Below are 15,548 nucleotides of genomic sequence, written 5' to 3'. Positions count from 1 at the left end.
AACTAGCTAGCACATCAGATGAGCCCAACAAAATATACAAGGTTCTGTATCCATAGGTCCCCACTTTTGCCAGGAAGGGAGGGAAGTATGTTTTGTCATTTTTTTTCCTTCCTGGGTCTCTCCAAGGTATACTTAGGTAAAGGACATTTCATCTTCGAGAACAAGTTTTGCTCCTCAGAAGACTGCCCTCCTCTCTGCCAGTCAGCCTACTGTCCTCTAGGGTTTCTCCCCCCTCCCACCATTTTGATATTTACCTCATGGTTTTCCTTTTGCTTCTTTCATGCAGCATGGTGAGCAGTGGACTGAAAATGCTTGTACTACATGTGTATGTGACAAAGGAGAGCCCAGATGCCACAAACAAGTGTGTCCTCCACTCACCTGTGAAAAGGTATTTGGGGGAATACAGTTTGACCCTGATTAATGTCACTACTTTAAGAGATGCTAGTACATGGCCAGTATAGTCTCCCATGGAGTCAAGAATATCCTTTCTCATCATCTTGATACTGATGTGTTTATGCAGACATGAAAAGAAGGTAGCTTGTATCAGATGAACTGGAAACGGGAAATGAGTAGCTTACAATTTTGGTGCCTGGCAACATTTTGACAGTGTTGATAATTTTGACTCTTCCCCCACCTGTCATTCCTTGACTAGTGATTCTCGGCTGTGTTCCCTTTCCTTTGCTCTAGGGTCAGAACAAAATACACCATCCCACAGAGTGCTGTGATAAATGTGTGGCATCTACACGAAACTGCTTGTATAATGGCATTCTTAAATATCATGATGAAATGTGGAAGGGCTCTACTTGTGAATTTTGTACGTGTGATCAAGGTCAGGTGACTTGCCATGTTGGAGAATGTGCCAGCGTGAAGTGTACCCAGGTAAAAAACTAAGGAGTAACATTTACCAACAGAAAATGTATATATTTATCTGGGATGGGTTATACGGTTCATCCGGAGTCAGGGAGATGGAGTTGTTGAACCTTTAAGGTTCTGTCTAGTCCAAGGAATGTTCACTGATGTTCAGATCAGGCTATTCATCACTTGTTCAGACCAGGCTGAAGCAGGCCTACGATTGTGATGGCCTCTTGGAGAATCTGGTCATATGGGAAACCTGGACAAAATATAAGACAAGGTGGAGTGATTCTGAATGGTTACCAGTCAGGCAAAGCAGCCAGACGTCATTGCTGATGGCTTGTCCAGATGCATGAGTGTGTCAGGCTCAGTTCCTGTTAACCTCTTACTGGCAGCACCAATGGAAAGGAGCCCTAGCAACGTGGCAGCAGAGAAAGAAGAAAACAAGTTTTCCCCCCCTAAAGAGGAAAAGGCATTCTCATCAATAATTTGTTACATTGACTTCTGCCATTTGCAGAATCTCCAGGAAGCTTCTGACAAAGTTAGAGAAACAAGGGTAGAACATAGTGAGACTGTTATCTCCCTTGTCTTCCTCATTGTGTTTCATCCATCCAGCTGTAGATGGACAGACCACTAGATGAGAGAAGGGGGAAAGACTGTAAGAAAGCTATGTCCTTCCTAGTGGTAAGGCAGACTCCAGTAGGTCTCATCAGGCTCGCCTATTTTACATCACCATGGCAAGTACTATGACAAGACTCCCAACAATAAAGTGTCTATGTCCTGAAATGTCAGAAGTAACAGCATTTTTTCTCTCCACTGGCCTTTTTTTTTTTTTTTATTAATTTTTTTATTTTTTTTTAATGTTTAACAATCACTGCCATACAATTGCGATTTTATCCTTCCCCACCCACCCCCCACTACCTCCCTCCCTCCCCACGACTGCATACAATTCTGTATAGATTCTACATATACTTTCCTATTGAGTATATTTTCACTATCGTCATGCTATGTAGTCAGACTAAGATAAATGAAAGAATCCGTATAACAAATCAGAACATGATACACAAACAGATACACATACACAAACATGATCTGCTACATTATGTGAGTGACTTCCATATTTCTCTCTCTGAGTGTGGAAGGCTTTTTGCCTTGAGGTCCACCATTGGGATTTTTTTTTTTTTTCAGAAGTTCTTGTGTTATTACAAAAATCTAAGTCTACCAGAAAAAACTCTCACACACTGTGGTTGTTGCTGTGCATAAAGTTCTCCTGGTTCTGCTCCTTTCACTCAGCATCAGGTCATATAAGTCCTTCCAGGCCTCTCTGAAGTCTTCTTGTTCATCATTTCTTATGGCACAATAGTACTCCATTACATTCATATACCATAATTTATTCAGCCATTCCCCAATTGATGGACATCCCCTTGACTTCCAGTTTTTGGCAACTACATAGAGTGCTGCTATAAATATTTTTGTACATGTGGGACCCTTTCCCATTTTTATGATCTCTTGGGGATATAGTCCTAGTAGCGATATTGCTGGGTCAAAGGGTATGCACATTTTTGTAGCCCTTTGGGCATAGTTCCAAATTGCTCTCCAGAATGGTTGGATGCGCTCACAGCTCCACCAACAATGAATTAGTGTTCCAACTCTCCCACATCCTCTCCAGCATTTATCATTTTCTTGTTCTGTCATGTTTGCCAATCTTATAGGTGTGATGTGGTACCTCAGAGTTGTTTTGGTTTGCATCTCTCTAACCAATAGTGATTTAGAGCATTTTTTCATATGATTATAGATAGCTTTAATTTCTTCCTCTGAAAATTGCCTGTTCATATCCTTTGACCATTTATCAATTGGGGAATGACTTGTATGATTATACATTTGGGTCAGTTCTCTATATATTCTAGAAATGAGGCCTTTATCCCCGAGCTTAGCTGTAAAAATTTTTTCCCAATTTACTACATCCCTCCGGATTTTGGTTGCATTGGGTTTGGTTGTGCAAAAACTTCTCAGTTTAATGTACTCAAAGTTATCCATTTTGCATTTCATAATGCATTCTATCTCTTCTTTAGTAAAGAATTCTTCCCTTCTCCATAGATCTGATAAATACACTATTCCTTGCTTCTCCAGTTTATTCATGGTATCAATCTTTATACCTAAATCATGTACCCATTTGGACTTTATTCTTGTGTACGGTGTCAGGTATGGGTCTATGCCTAATTTCCGCCACACTGTTATCCAGTTTTCCCAGCAATTTTTGTCAAACAATGAGTTCTTATCCCAGAAGCTGGGGTCCTTGGGTTTATCAAACAGAAGGTTGCTATATTCCTTGCCTACTGCATCTTGAGTGCCAAGTCTATTCCACTTGTCTACCTCTCTGTTTCTTAACCAATACCAAGTGGTTTTGATAATTGCTGCTTTATAGTACAGTTTAAGGTCTGGTAGCGCTAGGCCACCTTCCCAAGCATTTCTTTTCATTAGTCCCTTTGATATTCTGGACCTTCACTGGCCTTTTTTTTAAAGCAAAATTCTTACTTAAGTTCTTGGGTGCTTAACCCAGGCCAGAACACTCCTGTTGTCCTTAATCCTGTAACCAAAACTAATCTATATCCATATTATAGCTTGATAGTTTTATTTTTTTCTTGTTCTTAAAACTGACTTTTAAAATTCTAAGGGAAAGGAGAAAACCATGTTAATATAAAAAAAAAGACTAGCATTCATACTTATAATATCAAATGGCACATTATTCAGACCTCAGCTTCGTGCTATCTCCTCTTGTAATGATTCCTTCCAATTGATATATGCACCTCCTCCTCTATTATCTTGTCTTTTTTTGAATGTAATTAACAATATAACTGGTATTTATTAAGCGCTTTAAGGTTATAAAGCATTTTACCAGTATTGTTTCACTTGAGGTAGTGTATTTGTATTAATATATTTTATTATATTTAATATATTTCTGTCACCTCAAGTGAGGCAGTTAGGTGTTCTAGGAGGTAAAGCACTGACCCTGGAGTCAGAAAATCCTGACTCTGATACGTACTCCTTGTGTGGTCCTGGACAAGTCACTTCACTACTACCTGCCTCAGTTCCTTTTCTATAAAATTGGAGTAATAAAAATACCTGCCTCTCAGAGTTATTGTGAAAGAAAAGAGGAGACAATCCTTGTAAAATGCTTTGGAAACCTTTAAGTGCTATATGAATGCTAGCTGTCATTATGGTAAAATAAATAGAATAAGCAATAAGAAAATTAAATAATAGATATAGTGAATATATTTAGTATATATTTATACTGCAAGATCTCTTTGTGTCTCTGGTGCTTAGAACAAAGCCTGACCCCTAGTAAGCACTTAATAAAAGTTCATTGAATGAATTATTGAGTTGATTATACCCTTTCAGAGAGACTATGAGTGACGCATGTATCAAAACCAAATTGGATTGATGGGGGTGGAGGGGCATGAGTTGAGGGAATTTTCCTTAGGGAAGTGCATTGATTTTCCTGTGGGAGTTTCTGAAGGAGAGAAGGCTTTGTGTGAAGTGGGTAAGGAGTGGAAGATGGTGGCGAATGTTCAGCAGATATCCTCTTAGAGCAGAGAGATTTAATTTTGTTTTACAGAGCAAGTTCTTGTAAGAGGCTTCTCCTAATTGGAGCCACACTCTCCATCTAGGTACTGATGCAGTAGTCTGGGGCATTCAGACCCTTGGACTATAAATAGCCTTCCTATTTAAGGCTCCCTATCTCACCAGGTCTGAGCTGGCAGCGTTCTCTAGGGGTGGAGTCTGTTGTGTTTAGGGTAGATTTTTGAGAGATGAGAAAAGAGCCATGTTGCTTACTTAGTTGACTTATAGATCTCCTTTTTAAAAAGAGATTTTGATTGCATACATATTGGTCCTTGTCAATTCTCTGTTCCAAGCACATTTGAATAGTGTTTAGACGTGGTTCATACACTTTCTGTAAGACACTTTCTATATAAATGACTCTCCTGTACACATCACCCATTAGAGGGCAAAAGGCCCTCTAATCCCTTCTGATTGACATTAATTGCAATAGGCAGGAAAGAAAATACTTTCTTTTCCCTCCCTACAATTGCTTTTCAAGACCTCAAAAAACATAAGTGTTTTACTCATGCCCTTTGAAATGAGTAAAGTGCCAGGGTCACAGAGATAGAAAATTAAAGTCTTTGTTTACAGAATACACATATTTTGACTTAGATGAGTCCTTAGATTCATGCAGATAGATAGCTGCGCTAAGAAATTAAGTTGATTATAGACTGAAACACAGCTACTTTTCTGGATCCTTCCCTGCTTCTCTTCCCCTTGTTGTTTGTGATGATGCCATAACTTACAAGTAAATTGGATGTAAGTGAGGAGGGCTATGAAAAGTCACCAGCCTCAGTTTCTCCTCTGGGGCCATCTGGGTCCAGTGGCAAGTTATAGATCAGGACGACTGGAGATGGCCCCCTATTCCGCTTTGGCTTGAAGTGGTTGGATGACAAGAATCAGAGCTGTGGCTAATTTTTCTAGAACAAATGGGAATTTGTTGGTCTTTCTTAGTGTTCCTTAGAATCAAATCATGCATTTAAAGATACATAGCAATAATACCTAATTAAATAATAGGTCCAAATTATCATCTGAAATGCATGGATGCATTTAAAGTAATCAGAGAAAATTGTAGTAGTTAACTCAGTCTAGTCAGAGCCCCTTGGTAATAGGAATAAGGCCACGAAGTTGATTCCCACATGGTCCTATGAATTTTGCTCTATTCTAAGGCTGCAGATTGGACTGGTAATTGTGGTCATTTATTTCATTTGTCTCCTAGATGAGGATAAAAGCCTATCTGTCTCTTACTGGGTTTACAGGGCTCTTGTCATTCATGGCCATCCATTCATTCCTTCCAGTTATCTTTTTTTACGGATGTTCCCGACACTGCCTTCTGGATTCTCTTTCTACTTGTCTCCCCATTCCTTTTCCTCTTTCCTGGGTCATCATCTCTCTCCCATTCCTAATATACTTCAGAGCTCTATCTTGGATCCTCTCTTTTTTCCCCTAAATTTTCTTGGTGATCTCAACTTCCATGGGTGTAATGGTCATATATAATCATATGACTCCAAAATCTACTTGTCTACTGTCATTTCTCTCTTGAACTCTGGTTACACATACGCATCTGCTTGCTCAGCCTCTCCACCTCCATGTCCCGTTGGCTTGCCAGACTTAATATCTCCCAAACAGAAACATTATCTTTCTCTCTCATTTCCCTATCCCTGTTGAGCACTGAACCATACTTCCAGTCACCTAAAGTTTTGACCTTGCTTTTATCCCTGGTCCTTTTTCCTCCTTGTTTATGCTTCATTTGCAAAGAGGACCAGTGACGTCACGGGTGATATCTTGATTTGCATGTAAATTGAGGAAGAGTTACACAAAGTTATCAGCTCATTCTCTCTTCTTGAGTCACTGAAGTCCAGTGGCAAGAGAAAAGTCAACAAGACTGACTATGGCCTGGGATGCAGTGGATGATCTTGGCATCTTTGATGCCAGACCAAGCTTCATAGTTGTTGGAACCAATTGTTCTCATGTGTCCATTCCTCCAAGGAAAGTCTTCACATGCTTGGGGTAGACTTCTCCTTAATTCACTGACAGATCTGTTATTTACCCTCAGCAAGGTTCAGCCTGTCTGACAAGACGGTTTATTGGGTTGTGGCCACTGCACAAGCCAAGGCTTCCTGGAGCCACAGGGGAGAGTGGGGTGGCAGATGGACACCAAAGACAGATAAGCAACCCTGAAAAGGGCTCAGCAAGACTTTCTACCAAGGTGCTAGTCCTTCTGGACACTTCATACACCATGTTTCCCTCAATATCAAATCAGTTGCCAAGATAATTTTATTCAAGAATCTTCCATAGCTTTCTGTTTGGAAGTTTAGTATTTACAACCCTTCATGAGCTGACTCCAGCTATGCTACTTTCTAAGCATATTTAGTCAATGAATTAATAAGTATTTATTAAGCATCAGCTGTATGCCTGCCACTGGGCTAGGTATTAGACATCAACATATAAAAGTGAAGGTAGTCTGATTTTACTAGGAAGGTAAAACACTATTCACAAGGTGAATTGACAGATAAATACAGAGTATATACAAAATAAACATGGTGATGATGGGAGTACTAACAGCTGGCAGAGACAAGAAGGGACTCTTAGGGAGCATATGAGCTGGGCTTTGAAAGGAATGAAGGGTTGGTAGATGTAGAAGTGAGAAGGGAGACCACTGCAGGCATTTGGAAACAGCCTGTGTGAAAGCGAAGGCATATGATTTGGAATACTGTATATGGGAAGCAGCAAGTAGTTTCATTTTGTTGGAGCAGTTAGTCAGCAAACGTTCACTGAAGGCTTCCTGGGGAAGGGGTTGTTGTCCAACTCTTTGTGACCCCATTTGGAGTTTTCTTGGCAAAGATACTCCAGTAATTTGCCATTTCCTCCTCCAGTTCACCTTACAGATGAGGAAACTGAGGCAAACAGGGTTAAGTAACTTGCCCAGGGTCACAAAACCAGTATGTGTCTGAGGTCTGATTTGAACTCACAAAGATGAGTCTTCCTGACTCCAAGCCCAGTGCTCTATCCACTGCACCATCTAGCTGCTAATGTGATGGGGAGTGATATGTAATCAACCTGGAAAGATACACAGGCCATTGAAGGGATGTGCTACCTGAAAACATAGGAGTGGGTGGTATTATGGATACAGGTACAGGGCTTTGATGTTGGTGAGGATTGGTCCAGAAGAAGATGCCCAAATGATCTGGAAGATAGAATCACATACTCTCATTTCCACCTAAACTGTTGACCTCTTCCCAGGATAAAACATTCTATTGCCCACCTGTTTTTCTGCGTAGATTGCTTGGAATGCTCTTCCTCCTGCATCCCTCCCTTCCCTTCAAGTCTCCCAGCTGCCACCTCCTACATGGCAACTTTCCTGATTCCCCACAGTTGTTAGTACTTTCATATACCTGTAGAAGTTACTTTATATTTAAATATCCTCATACTTCATGTAAAGTCTTTGAGGGGTGGAGCCTTTGCATTTTTGTCTGTATGTGCAGAGCCTAACACTTGTCTTGTCCATCATAGGCACTTAATAAAAGCTTTTTAAATGAATGAATGTGAGTAAGGTTTTATCTCATAATGGAAACTGAGGAAATATATGAACTTATAAACATAAATCTCATTCTTAGTACGTGTAATACCTCCTAGTGTGTAAATCATGGACATATTATGCCAACTTGACCACTTTTAAATAGAAGGGATGGCCAGAATCTGGTGAAATGGATCATGGAAAAAAAATCAGCTTTGGATTCATTTGTCCCAATCAGGTGACCAAGTTGCTGTTTCTTTTTGCTACTGAGCTGTTAATTTGATGAGTACCTCATTGTCCCTTTCTCTATAGGATGAAGAATTAATTCACTTGGATGGAAAATGCTGTCCTGAATGTGTTTCAAGACGTCGACACTGTCTTTCTGAAGAACAGATAAGAGAAGTGAGCATGAGAACAAAACTGAGAACTGATTTTATTCCCAATATTTACTGAAAAAATTTAATTTAAAAGGTGACACTGACCATTATATAACTGGAAAAAGCTCCATTGATTTTATTTTTTTCACACTTATTTACCATGTTTTATTTTATTACACAGAGAAAAAAACGAAAAGATATTTTAGCCTCCAAATATTTATTGATTCTGCTATATCGCCGTTCTCCTAGCAAGGTGTGTTTTCATGGCACGTTTGATAAATTAAGTGAGATTTATTAGTTAAGACTTAGCAAGCATGAGAAAAATGCTTTGCTGACTTATCAAGAATAATAATAAAAACCGTAATGGTACAACACATTTTTATGTCATTCCAGTGTTTACGAAGCTCTTTCTTCACCACCTTATAAAGAACATAATTTTAAAACATTATTCTTGGAATCATGGTTTTATAGCTGGAAAGGACTATGGAAATCATTTAATTCAGCACCCCTATTTTACAGATTGGGAACCTGAGACTCAGAGAAATTGAGAACACATAAGAACCATACTTGAATTTGAATTTAGGTCCTCGCCTAATCCACTGTTCTTTTGTTCACATCACACTGGGGCTCAGAGTAGCCCACCTCATCACAGTGCTGATACATGACAAAATTGAGGTTGAAACATGTTCCGATTTGGACCATAGCCCATGCCAACCCCAGGGTTGATGAGGTAATGCTTTTGTTGACATGAAGGTTAGGATGAGTGTGTCTGATTTCTAGATCAACTTTGTTTTTTGAACTTTAATTTTAGATTTGGGAGAGATCCCCTAATTCCTTCTTGAGGATGATCTTACCTGTCTCCCTGCTATTTTATATATCTGAAGAAGTTTTGGAGATCCATAATTCTGTAAATGCTAAATTTTGGAATATCCATAGGACCCTAAAGTCCTTACTTTAGTAAGATAAGAATACTAAGATTGTCTGGAGCAACATTGCAAACTAACATGAACCCTCTTCTTCTCTATCATCCCATTTTTCTCAGGTTGATTTTAGACTCTTTAACCTTACCTTTACTTCATAGGAGGAAAAAATAGATTTCACAGCAGGAATTACAATTCAGATATCTCTTGCCAGGATTTCCCTTGAAATGTTACATGCTCTTCTTGATTTACATGTTTGTCGCAAGCAGTCTTACTTTATTTGAGTAAAAATGAGTTCAGTTCCTGTCTTTGGTCTATTACCTGCAAAAATGATTTGACTGTGAACTTTTTAGTGACACTGTTTTCTTTTCTTTTTGTCCATGTCTTTCTCAAATTTGAGAGACACTAAACAGATTCCAGAACAATCCCTATTTCAGCATATACATAGAAATTTGTGCAATTATTTAATAGCATAGGACATCTTAGGAGAGCCAAACATTTTAGTAGATGGTCAGTTTTGCTGAAGGTATGGGAGTGCTTGAGGGAGAAACAGGGTCATTTAGACTGGATCCATTAGACGTTGCCTCTCCTCTTTGTTTCATGCACTGATGTCTTGTTTTGTTCACAGCACAGTCCCTCATACTGTTGAAAATGAAACTCCTTATTTCTCCCTTTCCCTATGTGATGCAGATTTATTTGCATCTTTTTCTTATCTTGGCAAGTTCTAGCTTGCCTGAGGAGATATAAGAGAGTATGTGTGTATGTGTGTGCTGTATATGTGTACTCTGTGTGTGCGTGAGGCTGGACTGAGCTCACTTGAGTACATGCTTGTGGAATAGTTGGGAATCAAAGTATGAAGGAGGCTAGGAGGCTGTTGATATATCCTTCCATTTCACGCAGAAATCGATTTTTTTTTTTAAAAGATTCTCTTTGAAGGATGGTTCTTATTTTTCATTTAGCAGACCAAAATAATGTCAGATTGGTTGGTTCAGCAGAGAATTTAAAGTCATTTAATTTAACAATATTTCCTCATTCTTTTCACTTACCCCTTTCTCTTTGCTCTCATACATCCTACTCACACACTTTGCCCCTCCTGTTCTCACAGGGGTTTTGTGAGGATAAGTGAAATCATCTTTGAAAAGCACTCTGGATCCTAGGGCAGAACACTCACTCTCATTACCATCATCTGTTTGAACACACCAAATATGTCAGAGTTGGAAAGCTTTTGGCACGTGGCACATGTCCTACATTATAAACCAAGCCTACAAAGGCATTTGCATGGAGAACACAGAGACTCAATGTCCCAGTAAAGCCAGGGAAATTCCCCCATGAAATTCCCCTCAATCATTACTGGAGAGTGTGTTGGAGAGTCTCCAGTCAGACAGGTTGAGAGTCATGTTGAAGTGCTTTTTGCTTATTGTGAAGAGGCATCTATGAGGGTTCCAGACCAGGGGTTCTTGGCTGTTTTTGTGTCATTGTTGGCAATCTGGGCAAACCTTTGGACTCCTTAGAGTCTCATTTTTTAAATGCATAAAATATAATACATAGAAGGAAGCCAATTAGTTGATATGTGATCTTCTTTGTTTCTGCCTTCCTTCCTTCCTTTCTTTCCCTTCCTCCCTCCCTCCCTTCCTTCCTTCCTTCCTTCCTCCCTTCCTCCCTCCCTCCCTCCCTTCCTCCCTTCCTTCCTTCCTTCCTTCCTTCCTTCCTTCCTTCCTTCCTTCCTTCCTTCCTTCCTTCCTTCCTTCCTTCCTTCCTTCCCTCTCTCTGTCTCTCTCACAAGTTTTCACACCCCAGATTCAGAACCCTACTCTAAGGGATGATCCTTGGTACACAATTATGATCCATTTGTGGATCCTCACAGGTCCCCTCAATTTCTACCTAAATTCCTGGGCAAATGAAGCAGATGCTGGAAGTCTTTTGGTAATATAATTCAATCCTTTATTCTCATGTAGGAGGGAGAAAAGTGGAACGATGGTCCATGCAAAGTGTGTGAGTGCCAAGATGCCCAAGTAACCTGTTATCAACCCTCCTGCCTCCCGTGCCCGGTGGGCACATTGGCAGTGGAAGTCATGGGCCAGTGCTGCCCAACTTGCAAATCAGGTGGGTACAATTTAGACTGAATTTCTAGGGAGTGGTGGTCATGCTAACAAACTCAAAAGGGAGGCCTCAGGGCTGTTTTCCTATCCTTGTTTCCTTACTGCTTCATTCTACCAATTTATTTCTCTTGATTTTTTTATCTTGAATTGTGAACAGTCTTTGCTTAATCAAATTAGGCCAGCATAAAGGCCTTTTCTTTCTTTGAAGATGTAGAAATGACTGCTCCATGTTTTTTAGTTGCTCTTTTAAGGTGAGCTATTAAACAAAGGTGCTTTTTGGGAGGACCCTTATAAGTTAGTCTTTTAAAACATAAAGGTTTATTTCTCCCAAAATACATCTATTTGATTTTCACCTTTGCTTTCAGTTCACCAGGAGCTGTATCGGTTAATTGGTTAATGATAATGAACACACTAGGGGTTCTTGATGCTGCTGAAATAACAGGTATAGACCACACTATGCAACAAAATAAAACTAAACAAAATGGAGTCCAACAAATCTTTTTGGAGGGTTGCTTTATGGCTCCGATAATTTGTCATTATATAGCAAATGATTGCTAGCAATCTTTAGAATAGCTTTCTCAGCACAGCTTTTTTGCTCATGTGTTGACATTTTCAATTTGCCTTTCACAGTTAATAGTTTTCATCTGTAGGTACTAATTTTTTTATATTGGCACCTGTTTTTGTTGTGTTTAGCTTCTTGTGGCTAATTGTAGTGCATCACTTAATATAGCGTGGAAAAGGGAAAGTAATTTTATGGTTTACTTAGGTTGCTGTCAAAAAAAATACCTCAAGTGGGTTTGCCAGTAAACACACACACACATTTGTGTGTTTAGCGTGCAGTTCTATTAGAGAGATAGTCTACCATGATGCACAAAGCACTGGGTTTGGAGTCTGGAAAGTCTGGGTTCTAATTCTGCCAGAGATATTTACTGGCTATGTGCCTTGGGGCAACTCATTTAACCTCTCTCAGCCTTAATTTCTTCATTTTCAGAATGGGTATGTTGATACTTATAGAATTCACCTTAGAGGGTCATGAGGCTCAGATGAGATATATGTTCATAATGCTTTGTCAACCCCAAACTGCTATACGATACCAGGCATTATTCTATTTCTCCTCTCCTTCTTTATTCACTCCCTCCTCCTTTATTCTGTTCATCACTATCCCCACCACTGCAATCGTTGTCACTGTCATCTTCATCATTTTATATTGACAACCAAATACTTTCTAATTTCCAAATCCAAAGAAACCCCTGTGTAGGTAATGATATAAGATCGATGAGTTGCAAAATTTGTAAAATGGGTTTAGATAGTAAACACATATGTTACCTTTAAGCTCAAAGCTTAAGAACATTTAAATAACAAAAAAATTACTTTCTAAATGACTTTAAAATTGCATCTGTTTGGCGGCTCGTCGTTCCTAGTTCTCTGTCATATCAGTCAAATCAATGTGTGTTTAGTATTGTCTTCTGCCTCTGATGATCTTAATTCTCTTAGAGGCTTTTAGGAGATAAGATAGAAGAGAAAACACTTTGGAATTTTTCCATAGCAATGTATTTTTCCTGATTTTGCTCTTCGTGTTTACGTTCTAGGTTCCTGATGGTCTCCTCTTCCTGGAGAGCTAGGCTCAATGCCTTCTACTTACTGCTTCCTTTGCTTTTTCCTTGATTCTAGTGCCTTGTCACCCAGACTGCCTGGCTTGTTCTCAGTCTCCAGACCACTGTGACCTCTGCCGAGACCCCAGGAAGCATCTGCAGAGTGGACGCTGTGTTCATAGCTGTGACGTGGGATTCTACCAGAGTGGTAGCCTTTGTTTAGGTATAATTCAATTACTCATGCTATGGCTGGTACTTCTTATATGTGGGTATTAGCTCACCTAGGAGGTTATTGGGGTAAATGGATGAATAAACAATTGAATAACCATTTATTAAAATATCACTGTGGGCTAAGCCCTAAGAATATAAAAAAAAAGCAAGTTCCTACCTTCAAGGAACTTACATAGGGGAAAGCAGTGACCACACTGATTTGATTGTGATTCCATGGTTCTGAGACAGTCAAGGAGGAAAGATCTTGCTAATGGGGCAGAGCTGATGGTGAGCTGACCAGGGGACAGAGTGAAGCCTGGTCAGAGCTTACCTTGTTGCCATGAGCCATGAGACGTGCTCACCCATTGGGACTGGTGAAGATGATAGCTTGAATTCCTCCAGCTGCCACTATTTCTAGTAGATATAAGAAAATAATAAACCAACCACTTCTACCCCTAATCCTCTCTTTCCTTCTAACAATTAGGCAAAGACCAGGACTATTAGAGTCAGAAGGGAACTTCTAGACCATCTAAGTGATTATCGTTTTTGGTGATCTAGTAGATAGAGCCAACCTGAGATCTGGGAAGACCTAGGTGCGAGTTCCACGTATACGACATTCTAATTTTGTGACCATGGGCAAATACTTAAACCTCTCAGTGTTTTAAGCCAGTCTTTAAGGCTGTTGTCTTCAGAGAAAGTGCTCACCTGCATTGGTAGAGTGAGTTTCCTCATCTAGGACTTCCCTGCACCAATAAAACCATAGGTTCCATCCCCATTCCTATTGGACAACAAAAGGAAGATTGCAACTGTGTATTGGCAGCTAGGTGGCTCAGTGAATAGAATGCTTGACCTTGAATCAGAAAATCTCATCTTCCTAAGTTCAGATCTAGCCTCAGACACTTCCTAGCATTGGGACTCTGAGCAAGTCATTTAACTCTATTGGCTTCCTTTTCCTCATCTGTACAATGAGCTGGAGAAGGAAATGGTGAACTCCTCCAGTGTCTTTGCCAAGAAAACCTCAAGTGGGATTAAGAAGATTTGGACATGACTAAAATACTGAATGACAACAACAAACCACAGATAAATTAACTCTTTCCAGACACTGGAGCTTATACATTAAACCATTACAAATAGAGGTTTTCCAGCATAATTTTTAGAGTTGGAAGGGACCTTAGAGATTTTCTAGGCCAGTTATAGTTGATGAAATTGAACCTGAGAGATTTTAAGTACTTTACAAAATGTCCCACAGCTCATAAGTAGAAGGAGGTCAGGGATTTGCCAGATTTCTTGACTTGCCTTATATATAGCCCACTTGGTAGGAGCTGACCCAATTGTAGTCATGTAATAAAATGCATTACTGGAATAAATGGACCACATTAATGTTGACATCCTCTCCAGAACAAAAAACACAAAACACCAAAAGAATTTGTAGCTAAATAGAATGATGGCTCCCAGGTTTTCAAAACAACAAAAGATATTGGCTTCATCATACACCAAAGGCAGTAAGAAATCATTCACAGGACGCACATGGTCATCTCGTCTTGAAGTGCTAACAGCACAATAAAGCATTGCTAATGAAGCAAAAGCAAGAAGTTCCCTGGAAAGATAATTGCAGCTTATGCACCAATGGAGGATGAAGAGGTAGAGGAGATCTCTGAGAACTCGACAAGATTCTCTAAGTCAACATATTCTGTGCTGCTTGGTGAGAAAATTCATTGCAAATGTAAGAGCAAGGAAGGAAGGCAAAAAGCCCTTTGAAAAACATAGTTCAAGCTTAAGTAAAAGAAGTTCAAGGGCTAAATAGTACTAAGAACCTTCATTCTATATATTAGAAATGGTTTTGTTAAAGAAGAGAGAAGAAAGACATCAGCCATGGGAAGCACTATCCATCATCCCCTCAAATGAAACTGATTGTATCTTAGCAAACAGGAGGTGATTGACAGCATCATGAAGAAGCAAGATTGCTGAATTTTAATTAAGAAGATCTGGAATTAAATGCCAATCCTACTAGTTATGATGTATATAAACTTGGTCAAGCATTCCCGGGCAAGTCAACATAGTTGGCAGGAGCCAATGGATTGTAAGAAGCTTACGTCAAAGCTATCCATAGCAGAGGTGTTGAGAGATCATTTTGTGGGATGTCTTAGAAAGAGGAAAGAAAACAGAAAAAGAATTATAAACAATATTAATACCCATTTTAAAAAAACCTTCAACAATTATCAGATCATTTGTCCATCTTCTTATAAAAACCTTTATAAGAATCATTAGTCCTGTAATGTATCCTTGAGGAATCTGTATGAAGGGAATGGGCAGGCTTTCACAAACAGCTCTCTACAGTGGACCATGTCTTTTTCGCTCACAGAGCTGAATAGAGGCTATAG

The 15,548-nt window shown here is 39.5% G+C and overlaps 1 protein-coding gene across 3 annotated transcripts in view; it reads left to right on the top strand.

Moving 5' to 3' along the window:
• The window catches only part of FRAS1 (Fraser extracellular matrix complex subunit 1), a 469,972-nt gene that overhangs the window by 161,743 nt on the left and 292,681 nt on the right, over positions 1-15,548 (top strand). For all 3 annotated transcript variants that reach the window (XM_072623600.1, XM_072623599.1, XM_072623598.1), the window contains exons 8-12: positions 287-388; positions 688-879; positions 8,282-8,371; positions 11,222-11,369; positions 13,037-13,180. In XM_072623600.1, the coding sequence (XP_072479701.1) occupies positions 287-388; positions 688-879; positions 8,282-8,371; positions 11,222-11,369; positions 13,037-13,180 (676 nt within the window). The remainder of the gene's footprint in view (positions 1-286; positions 389-687; positions 880-8,281; positions 8,372-11,221; positions 11,370-13,036; positions 13,181-15,548) is intronic.

Source organism: Notamacropus eugenii, chromosome 7, assembly GCF_028372415.1.
Source record: "Notamacropus eugenii isolate mMacEug1 chromosome 7, mMacEug1.pri_v2, whole genome shotgun sequence".
Taxonomy (NCBI): Eukaryota; Metazoa; Chordata; class Mammalia; order Diprotodontia; family Macropodidae; genus Notamacropus; species Notamacropus eugenii.
The sequence above is the reverse complement of the archived record's forward strand: the minus strand, read 5'-3'. Positions and strand labels throughout refer to the sequence as shown.